This window comes from Saimiri boliviensis, chromosome 2 (genome assembly GCF_048565385.1).
Source record: "Saimiri boliviensis isolate mSaiBol1 chromosome 2, mSaiBol1.pri, whole genome shotgun sequence".
Lineage (NCBI taxonomy): Eukaryota > Metazoa > Chordata > Mammalia > Primates > Cebidae > Saimiri > Saimiri boliviensis.
The window spans coordinates 152297331-152311277 of NC_133450.1; the positions used below are offsets into that span (position 1 = coordinate 152297331).

Consider the following 13947-nt stretch of genomic DNA (forward strand, 5'->3'; position numbering starts at 1 on the left):
CTGAATTGTCAACATAGTCAAATCTCTCAAATGTGTTAACTCTATTAATTACAAATTTTCCAAAGTATGTATCAATATAAAATAATGAGATGGAATATCTTTAGGGAAGATCTATAAAAATAACTATCTGTACTGCTCAGTGCTCAAAGTCTGTAGGTATTTGCGTCCTTTGAACTGACACAATTTATCAAGACTACAAAATAGTTAATCTCTACATTCACTTTATTTAGAATTCTCAGATTTGAATGTATAAAATTCAGAGTACATTTTTCAAGATTTAAAATACAAGAAGGCATGTAAGCATTAATAATATGCTATCACGCTATGTGCCCACATAGGCCCCGATCCCATTTGCTCCTCTCAACCACCCTGTGGTTGGTATGATCCTCATTTCAGTGATGAGACTATCAAGCAACTTTTAAGTGAAAAAGATGGGCTGATTAAAAAATACATTCTAAAAAATTACTTTATATAGTAGCTTAACCATATAAGTAAACTTCTTGTGATTGATTAGTAAGTCAAAATTGGCTACTGGGCATGCTGTTAGCAAAGTTAGTGTTTAAACCCAAAAACAATTAACCTATGTTGCAACCTCTCTGATGAATACTTGGCCTTGTAACTTGGCTTCTTTAACTGGTGTAGGCCCTTTTTCTCCCTAAGTGTTTACTGCTTCTATTAGACTGTGATTTCATTGCAGGCAGACAAGGGACTAAATTTTCTAACCTTTTGAACATTAATAGACTGCTGAACACTATTTTATAAATGGAAGGTACTCAACAGACTTGTTTTTTTAGTAAATCTGAAAACCAAAATGACACTTATAGGTTCAGAGTATAAAAAATAGTTCTCACTTAAAATAACATACACCAAAATATGAAAATAGCGATTTATTACCAACAAAGTATGATTTCCCACAAAGTTTTTCAATTACATAATGCACATACAATAGCAGAATAAAATTACATTTTCACATCTAAAGGTTTATTATCCCAAAGAAAATAAGCATGTGTCCAAAAGACAATTAGAAAACAGCAAGAAATCTTTCCTTTTACTTTGAGTATGAAAAACCTTTTAACAGAGACTCTTCCCAAGCAAACCAATGAAGATTTGGCATCCAAAATGCCTGTCACCTTAAGGTTTTAAATATCACTGTATTTACCAAATCAAGTTTTTACAATTTTTATGTAATTAGAAATCAAGTTTTGCAGAAAATAAAGTTTTAGGTGGCTGAGACTATGTGCTACATAATGTATTCCTCACAGCTCAAAATTCAACGTAAAACCAATATTAATTTTGTCCAGTAGAGAAATTAAATGTTTACAAACAAAGTATGGCATAATTGTTGGCCTATGCAAATTGAAATGTAATTGACCATTTGATTTTCAAACATGCTTACTCTTCATACTTCTTTTTCACATTGATGCTCATTTTGCAGAAATAGGATGACTGGTACTAACTGAGACAATAAACTACACCAAGCACATTTTAGTAAAGATATTTTGGTGGAAAACAATTAACAAAAACATTTAGTAATATCCATTTACTAATATGTTACCAAGTTATTCAATGTTTACATGACTTGCTCAAATTAGTAAAAATGTCATTTTATCCTAGGTATTGTATTCTGTGGCAAAAAAAAAAAAAGGAAAAAAAAAGTCATTTAAAAGTCATTTTCATACTTCATGCATTGGAGTTAGTTTAAGGGAAGGCTCTTTTAACATTTTATAAAGAAGACAACACCTTTTTAAAGAAAAAATGTCTAACTGAGAGGACATAAACGTATGGTTCATTATTTTTTGACCTAATAAGACTATAAATTAAAATAGTTACTTAACAATGTGCAAAACTCAAAGTGAATGCAATTCTTCAATTTATTCAGGCAAGCAAGCCAAAAAAATAATTTTGTAATTACTGGCACAGTCCAATCCACTGTTCAAAGACATGACCTTGGACTGTCCATTTTCTTAAAAGATTTATTTTTTAAAAGAAGATAATTTGTTTGGCTCTATTAATTAGTATAACTTAGAGATAAATTATTTTCCCATTCAATTCTTTTGCACTGAAAGAAAACAGTTTAAACTAGAATTTCTAAGATAATGGGTATATCAACAATGTAAGAAAGGCCCTATAGGCTTAAGTTCTAAAAACATTATGATTTTAAAGAAATCAATGATACCTCACTCTTTACATAACACTAATAAATTTCAAATATAAATTGTAGAAACCAGTATATGAAATTTTAAGAAAAATCTTACTAAAAATAATTATAAAAATGCTTTTAGAAATTTAAGATGTAAAATACAATTGACTTTAAATAAAATTTTAAAAAAAAACCCCGCCCCAACACTTTACAAGGTTATTCTTTAAAAACTCTTGTCACTGGATTTTATTCTCTGTCAATCGTTTGGTTGCATTTTGCATCATCTAGTGGCCACCTTGTAGCATTTCAAAGCAGTCCTGCTACCATTTTTGAACTCCAGTGCTTCTTTCCCTTTGAAATACCAATACAATTACAGCATCAAGTTTCATAAAAGTTTCTTTTAAAGGCCCATAAAACTCCATTTCCTACTGGAGATAAGGTAATCTTTTTAACAGGAAGAAATGAATAGATCTGTCATAAATTATTACTATACATTAGACATTTTCCTATCAATTTTTAAAAATTAAATATAACACTGGGAGAAACTAGGGCTTAGGCTCTAGTGTCATCTTTAGGCTCTAAAAGTAATTAAAGTTACTCTGCAATTAAAGCTCAGGGATACCATATAAGTAAACTTCTTGTGATTGATTAAACCCTCTTCTACTGTACCCTTGATGTGTAATATTAAGTACCTTTTAACATGAGAACTCAATGACTGATGGTCAGAGTTGCTAAGGACTCAAGTTCAACCAAGACTGAAGAAGACTTAACTTTTACTACCAGATGATGTTTTAGAAAGGTCATTATGGTTTCCATTATCAACCTATTTGTATTTAAAAGCAGGTTTCCAAAAATAACTGCTTCCGTTTTAATCTCCTTTTATTCAGTTGAGCCATACTTATAAAGAGAATTTAAAAGAAAAATTCCCAAGTTTCCTCTCTTTACTTTTATTGAGAAGGTTGAGTGAATGTAATACGGCGCCGCCGTCTTTGGAAAGCCTTTAAATTCCATCTGTTTGGTTCCAGCATATGAGGGCCATTGTAGACAAACAATACTGTCATCTTTTCAGAATAAGGAAGATTCTGCAGGAGCTGTCAGTATTAAAACAGACAAACTGTCATATAAGCTCTGTACTGAGAAAAAGTTTTCCAACCTTATACGTATATAGTCAAATTTATTATTTTATTTGTAATATTAATAAAACTTTTTTTTTCCTCACACTCTGTTGCCCAGGATGAAGTACAGTGGTACGATCTTGGCTAGCTGCAACTTCCACCTCCCAGGTTCGAGATTCTCATGTCCCAGCCAGCCTCCACAGTAGCTGGGATTACAGACATGTGCCACCAGGCCCAGATAATTTTTGTAGTTTTAGTAGAGATGGCGTTTTCATCCTATTGGCCAGGCTGGTCTTGAACTCCTGACCTCAGGTGATCTGCCTGTCTCAGCCTCCTAAAGTGCTGGGAATACAGGTGCGAGCCATTATGCCCAGCCAGTAAGACTCTTATGGACCCCTTAAACACCTCAATATAAACCTTGCTGGACTGTAATCCTTACCTACGTTAGTATGCCTGCAGCCTGGCCTAAGGAATAATCGAAATAAGGAACAATTGAGTCCTCTAGATTCACAGGATAACTGGGATTATTTAACTTCCCAGGGAGACCTTGGAAAAGAGTATGTCCTCCATAATTTTCCTAAGACAGATACTTTCACTTTTTATTGACAAATACTTCTCAAGCAACTTTTTGACAGCCTACTATCCTGAAGAATGTGTAACAGGGACGTTTATAGGCTAAGGTATTTGGCAAGCAGTAGGGTATTAACAGATCTGACTGTTCCACAAGAATATCTGCTGAAAAAATAAGACAGATGACACTATTTAATAAAAATTTGAATGTAGGATGGGCAAAAGAAATTTTTTTTTTTTTTTTTTTTTTTTTTTTTTTTTTTAAAGACAAACTCTCATTCCGTCACCCAGGCTGTAGTGCAGTGATGTGATCTTGGCTCAATGAAATCTTCCCCTCCCGGTCTCAAGTGATCCTCCTGTCTCAGCCTCCTGAGTAGCTGGGACTATAGGTGCACGCTGCCACATCCAGCTAATTTTTGCGTATAGAGATGGGGTTTTGCCATGTGTCTCAAGCTGGTCTCAAACTCCTGGGCTCAAGTGATCTACTTGCCTTGGCCTCCCAAAGTACCAGGATTACAGATGTGACCCACTGTACCTGGCCAAAATTTTTCATGAGTACTTAATTAAAAAAGAAGAAATCTGATTACATTAAAACACATTTTGAATATATACACTTTGTAATTTACCCATAACACTAGATTTGACAGAAGAAAATTTCTCATTGCAATGGTTCTAGATTATGGAAAATTCTCTACAAAGATAATTCTGTTTTGATCAAAGTTTAACCTGTGAGTAGAAGATGTTAGGATACTTAAACTTCCCCTGGGCCAGCACAGTGGTAGTGGCAAATAAAGAGGAAGGGTAGTATATGACATGAGAGGCTTTTTTTTTTTTTTTGGGAAAATGAAAAGCCAGAGTTTTAGGGGTTGCATTCCCCAGTCATCTTTTAGTGCTGAAAGAGTGCCTTTTCCAGAAAAGGAATGAGAAAAATCTCAATTCTAGAACATAATGATATGCCTCCTACATTTCATCCTCTGATTAAGTAGGACACTAGAACTTAGCCCTTTAATAATGTAAATATTACTGTTACCTTTTAAATTCCTTTTTGGGAAGTGTTCCTGCTAATATGTACATATTAGGCCAAAAACTGTATGATTAAGCCACAGGGGATTTCTAAGTATATGACCACTTTTTTTTTTTTTTTTTTTTAAGACAACTTGCTCTGTCACCAGGCTGGAGTGCAGTGGTGCCATCTTGGCTCACTGCAACCTCTGCCTCTCTGCCTCACTGGTTCAAGTGATTGTTCTGCCTCAGCTTCCCAAGTAGCTGGGACTATAGGTACGCGCCACCATGCCCACCTAATTTTTGTATTTTTTACTAAAAGAGATGGGGTTTCACCATGTTGGCCAGGATGGTCTCGATCTCTTGACCTTGTGATCTGCCCACCTTAGCCTGCCAAAGTGCTGGAATTACAGGCATGAGCCACTGCGCCCAGCCTGTGACCACTTTGAGGTTACTTTTTACCTACCTTTGGTGTTATGAAAAAGTATTGAGATGTATTTTCTTTACAGGCAGTATTTACAACCATTTCAAACACTCTCCGTTCATTGATTGGGTCCATTCCCTAAACAATGACAATAATAATGATTATATTTATACCTGTTACAGGCTATAGGAAGATCCAAGTAACAGAATAATCACCATACCTGATTGATTTCATCCACTACTCTGAATGGACATCTATTTAGCTCCTGTAGTGCCATCAAGTATAACATGGTAGAAACACTTCTTTCACCTCCACTTTGATGATGAGGAGTTAATTCATGAAGTTGAGTACTACTGCGAAATTTGACTCTAATTCGAATTCCATACTTATCATAATCTTCCTATAAAACATTTAGAAAGTTGATGAAAAATGAGTTTCCTTTGGTAATGTCATTCTATTTGAAAATGGATGGACTTTACTCTTACTCAGTTAAGAACTCAAAATTTAGTGATACTAGTTTAAAAATAAAACAATATATATATTTTACAACACTAAATATTAGGCAAACAGTTACTATCTAAAAGCTTTAAGGGTCTCCGAGAATCTATTTAGATAAGGAAAATATTCAGATTCAATTAACATCTTCCTCCTCCATACCATTCTATTCAACTTTAGTAGGCTTCCCCAAGAGTTTTTAGAAATTTCTGAGTGAGGAACCCTGTCCTGGAAAGGCACTATTTATTCTAATTCCAAAGTGCTAGGTTTTTAAACTATAGGTGAAAGCAATTAGAACATAATGGAGTGTCATGCTCTCTTCTGCTGGAGGAATGGCTGTGTACGGTAACTGCAGAGGGCCAAGAATCCCCCCAACTTCAGTTGGTTAAGGAGAAAAACACAAGGTAGGAATTACACATATACTTTGCAAACTTAAGTCATACATACACACAATACTCACCAAAAAGCAAGTAACATAACAGGTGCTCAATAAATACTTGTTGTAATGAGTACATTAGTGTTTAACACATTGTGTCAAAACTGAGGATGCTCTAAGGTTTATTTACTATTCTCATTGATGGCATTTCTAGGTCAGTCAGGTTCAGATTTACCTTAAAAATGAGATACATAACTTACTAATTAGGCCAGAAGTGGTGGCTCATGCCTGTAACCCCAGCAATTTGGGAGGCCAATGGAGGGGGTGTGGATCATTTGAGGTCAGGAGTTCGAGACCAGCCTGGTCAACGTGGTGAAAGCCCATCTCTACTAAAAATACAAAAATTAGCCAGGTATGCTGGTTGGCATCTGTAATGCCACCTACTCGGGAGTCTGAAGCAGGATAATAGTTTGAACCCAGGAGGTGGAGGTTACAGTGAGCCAAAACCGTGCCACTGCACTGCAGCCTGGGTAACACAGTTTCAAAAGAAAAAAACTTAATAATTAAAGGTTTATCTATTAATTGAACAGAGCTTTAAGGTCTAAGACAGTACTGACCAAGAGAAAGATATAATGCAAGCCACATAGGTAATTTTCAATTTTCTAGTAGCTACTTTATTTTTTATTTATTTATTTATTTTTTGGTGAGACAGAGTGTCTCACTATGCTGCCCGTGCTGGTCTCAAACTCTTGAATTCAAGTGATCCTCGTGCCTTGTCCTCCCAAACTGGGATTAGGCATGAGCCACAGCAACTGGCCTTTGCATGTCCCAATGAAACGTTTATTCTAGCCCAAATTGCAACACACAAACCTATAGTTCAAGAAATTAGTAGAAAATTTCCCAATATTTTAATTCTCATGAATTCTTAAGTTCTTTTTTTTTTTTTTTCTTTTTTTTTCCAAGATAAGGTCTGGCTTTGTTGCTCAGGCTGGAATGCAGTGGCACCATTTTGGCTCACTGGTACCTCCCTACCTTTCAGGCTCAAGCCATCCTTCCATCTCAGCCTCCAGAGTAGCTGGGACCATAAGTACATACCACCACACCCAGCTACTTTTTGTATTTTTATAAAGATGGGGTTTTCTCATGTTTCCAAGGCTGATCTCAAACCCCTGAGCTTAAGCTATCCACCTGCCTTGGCCTCCCAAAGTGCGGGGATTACTGGCATGAGCCACCACACCCAACCATGAATTCTTAAATTCTTGATCAAAAATAAACCACTGATACATATTATATTTCAAACTAATCTGTTTACAAGTCTTCTAACTTCAGCTGTGGTAGCTTTATAAAGCAATATACTTATTCAACACAACTGAATAACCATTACTCAGACTGTATTAAAAGAGTAAGTTATCAGTCACTAATTCCAAACATCACCCAAAAAAAGTGACCCTAATGGAATCCCACAGGTGGTCTTTTCCTTTCAACATTTTGGTAAACAAAACTTTTCTCAGATACAACTCTAAAACAAATAAATCATTTGTATGTGCTTTAAGTATATGATTAAAATTACCTGCCAGAAATATATTTCAAATGCAATTTTACCTCATTTTCTGTATGGAGATCAACTTCACCAGCACACTGCATGGAACTAAAAAAATTGCTGAATTTTTCATTAATTTTTTCTACCAGCTCTTTTAAAGGATTAAGCCACCTTTCTTTTACCTACAAATAAAGGCAATATAAAAACACAATTTAAAAGCAATTTTACCATATTCTGACATAAAATTTTACAAAGGTTTTATATCAGTATCAGTCTGCTCATGATAAAACATTTTTCTTAGAAGCATGTCATTTCATTTTCCATTATTCTACATTCTCATGTCATTAATAAGCACATGATAGAAGATTAAAAACTAAAAAATTACCTGTGAAATGTTTTCCCTGTATTGATCTAGTTCAACTTTCTTTCCCTTTAGTTCCTCAGTTAACTGCTCTATTTCTTTTTCTCTTTTTGTATATTCCTGAACAATCTGGCAGGGGAAAAAAAAAACTTAAGATAAATCTACCAAAGGATAAAACCATATAAAATTTTCTACCAATTAAAACATTAACTGAAAATGCCAATTGTGCTATACTGTTTGTATACAAATAATTTATGTTCTTATTACATACTGAAAGTGATGTTTTTTATCCTTTAAAAAATAGACATTACAATATTTCAGGTTAGCCCAACTATTCTTTTTATAAAGAAAAGGCACAGAACATTGTGTTCCTTAGGAAGAATCTATTTAAAATTCTAATAGATTCAGAATCTGGCATTTAAAGCACATTGTTCCTGCTGTCTAGCTTATTATTACCAAGAGCTCTAGTACAGAGTGGGAGGAAAGTACTGGAGGGAAGTCTGTGTGTGTGTATGTGTGTGTATGGGGAGGGTGGTGGTGGTGGTGGTGGTGGTGGTTGGCTGCAGAATGGGAATAGAGAGAGAGGCATACTGTAGGATTCAGTCCCGTGAAGCAGGAAGCTCTTGATCTTTCTTCAATTAATAAAGCATCAATTTCATCCAAAGTGTTTGGAAGATCCTGGAAAACCTAAAGAAAAAAATTGCCCATCATTACAGATATAATGAAAACAGTTCCATTCAAATAGTTAAAAGAATAATCTGCTGAATAAGTATCTACTATCTGTTCAACAGCATGCTAGCACACAAGGATACAAAGGAATTATAAACGGGGTCATTTGCCTTCTGAAAGCTTGTACTTTAAAGAAAGCAATGCATGTACTGGATAACACCTTAAGGCAATGTATTGATGTAGAGTATTAAAATAAGCAGTACATATCATATAGGCTAAGGAATTTAGAGAAAGGAAGTATCATTTCATGCTATAGGAGAGTTAAGAGAATTCAAAACCTAGAATTCATCTCCCAGCCTTAAAGCAAATGGCTAGGGAGGAGCAAGGCAGAGGGAAGGTAGGAGGTTGGGAAAAAAGAATGAGTACTGCATACCATGGGGAGTGAGGAGTTGTGTCCATTTGGTATGGTGGGTACTTGCTGAATTGGTAGAATGGGTCCAGAATATGTGGGGCATTGAAAGAGAGCAAGAAGTTAGAACTTTATACTGTACTTATGAAGAACTAAAAAAGCATCCTAAGAATCTAATTACTTTGACAGTTGCTTCACCACAGTACTATTTTCCGAGTCCATGCCATGGGGACAAATTAGAACAGATACTTTTTTTTTTGAGGGGAGGCAAACAGTACATTGTTTGGCCCAGCACAACCTGCAAAGGCTATATACTGCACACTACAAAATGAATCCTGAAGCCCTGAAAAAGAGCTTGACATATTAATCTAATATCTTAAACTTATTTTAACCTCTCAGAAAGCAGTTCAACTTCTATAGAACTTCAGGTATTCATTTGTTGAATCTCTGACTTACTGAGATTTAAGCTCACGTGCCCAACATTTATTTACTTGATATCCTCACTTGACTCTAATAGGCATCTTAAATTTAAGATGGTGAAACGGCACCTTCCCTACCGCTTTAAGCAAAGCTGTTTCTCCTTCAATATTCTCCATCCCAGTATATGGCATTGTAATTTGTTCAGGTGAAAAATGTAGGGGTTCTCTCTCTTATCCTTCATGTCAAATCCATCAGCAAGTCTTGCTGGATGTGTCACCAAAAGGTATCTAGGATCTCTCAACTTCTTGTCTCATTCCAGTGCTACCACCCTAATTCATGCCATTATATATCACTTTCGTGGTCCAAAGCAATGACTTTCTAAATGGTCTCATTGATTCCTATCTTGTATCCCTACTTTAGCCTCCATCTAGAAGAACAGAAGTTAGAGTGCTCTTTCATAAATGTAGCAATGTCACTTTTCTGTTTAAGATCCTACACTGGAGTCCATCCCCAAAAGAATAAAACCTTAATTCCCTGTATAGTCTAAAAGTCCTATGTAATCTTGGTTTCTGCCTTCTTCTCTGCTTGGGTAATTTTTAACCCCAATAAGATTCTTATTCTGAAACATCCCAAATATACTTCTCTCTTGGGGCTTTTTCTGAACTGTTTTCTCCATCTGGAATAGTTTTCCCTCACTCACATCTTCACTTGACTGCTCTTTTCTCTTCATTCAGGACTGTTATAAAACGGTATTTTCAAAGGTTTCCCTGACCAAGTTCCCGTCCATGTTACTCCATCTCCTCAACCCCGTTTTCTTTCTTTTTATTTTTTTAAAGAGACAGGGTTTCACCTTGTTGGTCAGGGTGGTTTCAAATTCCTGACCTCAGGTGATACACCCACCTCCGCCTCCCAAAGTGCTGGGATTACAGGGGTGAGCCACCACGCCTGGCCCGTGTTTTTTTTTTTTTTTTTTAAAGCATCTCTTGCTCTCTGACATTATCTGATTTTTGATTTGTGTTTTCGTCTACCCAATCTTCCAGACTAGAAAATAAGTTTCAGCTGAGAAGGAAGTATGTCTATCTTGTTCAATGCCTGACATATAACAGGTAATTAATACATTTTAATGAATATATTAATCATCTTCTAATTTTGCTTCTTTCAAAAACAGTATGACTTATCAAGAATAGAATCATGTTATTTTTTTGAGAGAAAATTAGTACAAATTGTACTTATATTTGTATTTTGTAACAACACAATGTATTCTGAAGATATTCTAGTCTGTTTTTAGAAACAACCTTCTCAATTAGTTTTAAAAATATCTACAGTATTCCAACTATGGATCCAAACAGTCAAATCCATTCTCTGTGATTTCTGTGTCTGATATCATAAAATCATTTGAGGACTTGAAAATTATAATCCGTTATTTTTTTCCAGTTGTTTATATCTTTAGTAGATATTTCATTACTTATTTAAATAGGTAACATTTGAAATTAAGAATTTTAAAAAACACCACTACTGGATACTTTAAAATTCATTTCTAATTTCATTTTGACATTATTCTGAACAGGTATGTAGGCAAAGTATCATCCCCACTTGTCACAGAGACATGTAATTAATGGTAGAGTGTGACTAAAGGGCAGCATCTCCTAATTTTATTCACTGATGTGCCAGCATACAAAATATAATGGAAAAAGACCTCTTTTTTCCTTTCCTTATTGGCCGATGTTGGCCCTAAATATTCAGTTCTCACTGAACCCTAATTAAACACCCCGATTTCCAGGGACACTTAGGCTTTATTTTTAAAATATCCCATTATTTCTTTTCTTTTCTTTTTTTTTGGCCATGAGCAATGCTTACCTATATTATTTCTTATATACCAATTACTGGTACAATGTTTCCATGAAAAACTATATACCGTATGTTCCAATTGTAGCCATTAAAAGCAGTTTGGGGGGAAAAGCCCATTTGTATTGGAAGAATAATTTTACAGTACCAATAATTTTGCAAGGTGATACCCATGTTTTAACTTTAATAGGAAGCAGTAAGACTGGTGGCCAAATTTAAGTATAATAGAGAAAATCTGTTAAGCAAAATTTTATATATACATATGTGTGTGTGTATGTGTGTGTGTTCCACTTAAAAATGTGAAAAATTCCCTATTTTTTATGACACATCGTGTTTTTCATGGACTATTACAATGCCTAAGATCCTATAAGCTAATATGTTAAATATGGCAATTGTAGCATTATATACTTTTTATACTTACTGTCTGGTATTCTTGAGGAAGAGTCTGCTCTGCACCCAGGTTACATACTTGCCTAGCTCTCTTCATAAGTTCCTTGCATTTCTGCAATAATCTTTGTCTATTTTCATCCAATTCAATGAAATGTTGCTATTACCAAAAAAAAAGTTATTTTGAAAATATGAATGTTACTCTTAAGGCAGAGGGCTGTTTATTAAACTACCACATATTAAATATATTGTTGAATTCTGATTATGATAACCAAATTATCTGAAACCATATCTCAAATAAGAACTTTTATTATAAAGGTTAAATCCAAACTTTAAAATACATCAGCATATCAATAACCTGGCATTTCTCTAATCCATAAGAGGTATAAAATTGAAATTTTACTGCCTTTTTCTGAAAGTTTAACCTAGCTGTATGTGATTATATTTATTTATTTATTTATTTTGAGACAGAGTCTTGCTCTGTCACCCAGGCTGGAATGCAGTGACATGATCTCAGCTAACTGCAGCCTCCGCCTCCCAAATTCAAGTGATTCTCATTCCTCAGCCTCCTGAGTAGCCGAGACTACAGATGTGCATGACCATGCCCGGCTAATTTTTGTGTTTTTAGTAGAGACAGAGTTTCACCATGTTGGTCAGGCTGGTCTCGAACTCCTGGTCTCAAGTGATCCATCCACCCTGGCCTCCCAAACTGCTGGGATTATAGGCATGAGCCACCAAGCCTGGCCATGTAATTATATTATAATGAGATTTGAGATACACAGTACATAGGCTTCATAACAGAAAACTCAGTGCTCAAATATAGTCAGAACCTTTAAATCATGTTTCATAGTTTTCCAAGTGCCATCCATGTAATTATTTATTCATGATCTACTCATTCCTTCAACAAACAATTACTGAGAAACTATTAAATGCCTGTATTATAATCTGCATGGGTCACAGAAAGGTGAATAAGGAAAAGAAGACACAGGATTATTAGCCTAACAGAAACAGGTACTCTTTACTGAGTGCTTTTGTGCAAGGCCCTTGGCTAGGTGCTTCACATACACATTATTCCCTTTACTTGTCACAAACACTGCATAGTAATATTATCCTCATTTAGTGCATTAAAAAAAAAAGACTGACAGGAATCAAGTAACTTGCTCAAGCCCACACATTTAGTTAGAGACTGTCATGATTCAGATCCCTGTCTGCTTATAGGACACATGCTCTTTTCATGGCACCTCTCAGCGGGAGCAGAAGGGACAGAGTACGTATGCAGGGAAGGTCAGAGTGGCCACAGAAGCTGTGACAACTGAACAGCCTTAAATGACAAGAAATAAGAAACAGCAGCAGAAGACGTTCCAAAGATAGGTGATTATGACTTTTAAGGCATATACGTCTCAAAGACCTGCTTGTTTAAGAAATACGTAATCTAATGTGGTTGGAGAGGAATTTGTAAGGATGTAAAAGATCAGAGTTGGCAGACAAGAGCCAGACTGCAAACATTTCACATGTAATGGGGAAGGTATCTCATCTACTAAATGTCTTCTGTAGGTCAAGCACTGTTACAATCATTATCCTGTTAATTATCCTAATCCCCATTATAATCTTAAAGAAAAGTGTTATCTCTATTTGTAGATGTGGCTCAGACACATTAAGAAACTTGCCCAAGGTTACGGTACTAGCAGACTTCTAAGAAATAAAACAGTTTGCTCTATTCACTAACTCTCAAACTCTAGTTGGCACAAAAAGCACTTGAGGGTGGGGGCTCTGGAATGGCCTGGACACCTGTTGAATTAAAGGGGCCCTCAAATTATTTTTATGCACACGAGTTTGACAGCAAATAAACTAAACCAAGACAATAATTAAGAAAAGTAAAAGGATATATACTGGACCAAACTGAAAATACAACTAAGCCTTAACGACTTAGTACAATGGTTTCCTTGAATAAATTCCTCAGTCCCTATTGCTTGAGAGAAATAAAATAAAATGGTAAGGACTCCCAATCATGCCTACTCTGCTCTGTAAGGATCACTGTACTCAGGCAAAGGCAAAATAAGGAACAGCTGGATAGAAACTAAACACTCCTAATTTCTTCTATTCCTGATTCTTGTTCCTCTGGACTTTGCTAAAAAATATTAGAACATTTGGCAAAGAAATATCAATGAGTTGATAATATGAAGGTCTGGACTTT

At 35.3% G+C, this 13947-nt stretch overlaps 1 protein-coding gene across 2 annotated transcripts in view; it reads right to left on the reverse strand.

Annotated features, from left to right (window-relative positions):
• Positions 1–204: 204 nt before the first annotated feature.
• SMC5 (structural maintenance of chromosomes 5) overlaps positions 205–13947 on the reverse strand; it is a 91889-nt gene continuing 78146 nt past the window's right edge. Inside the window, exons 18-25 of one of the 2 annotated variants that reach the window (XM_003935630.4) lie at positions 11788–11913; positions 9126–9170; positions 8615–8710; positions 8048–8152; positions 7725–7844; positions 5472–5651; positions 5294–5389; positions 205–3231 (exon numbers count right to left, since the gene is read on the reverse strand). In XM_003935630.4, the coding sequence (XP_003935679.2) occupies positions 3088–3231; positions 5294–5389; positions 5472–5651; positions 7725–7844; positions 8048–8152; positions 8615–8710; positions 9126–9170; positions 11788–11913 (912 nt within the window). In that variant the 3' untranslated portion in view covers positions 205–3087. The remainder of the gene's footprint in view (positions 3232–5293; positions 5390–5471; positions 5652–7724; positions 7845–8047; positions 8153–8614; positions 8711–9125; positions 9171–11787; positions 11914–13947) is intronic. The other variant, XM_074394695.1, reaches the window with a different exon arrangement.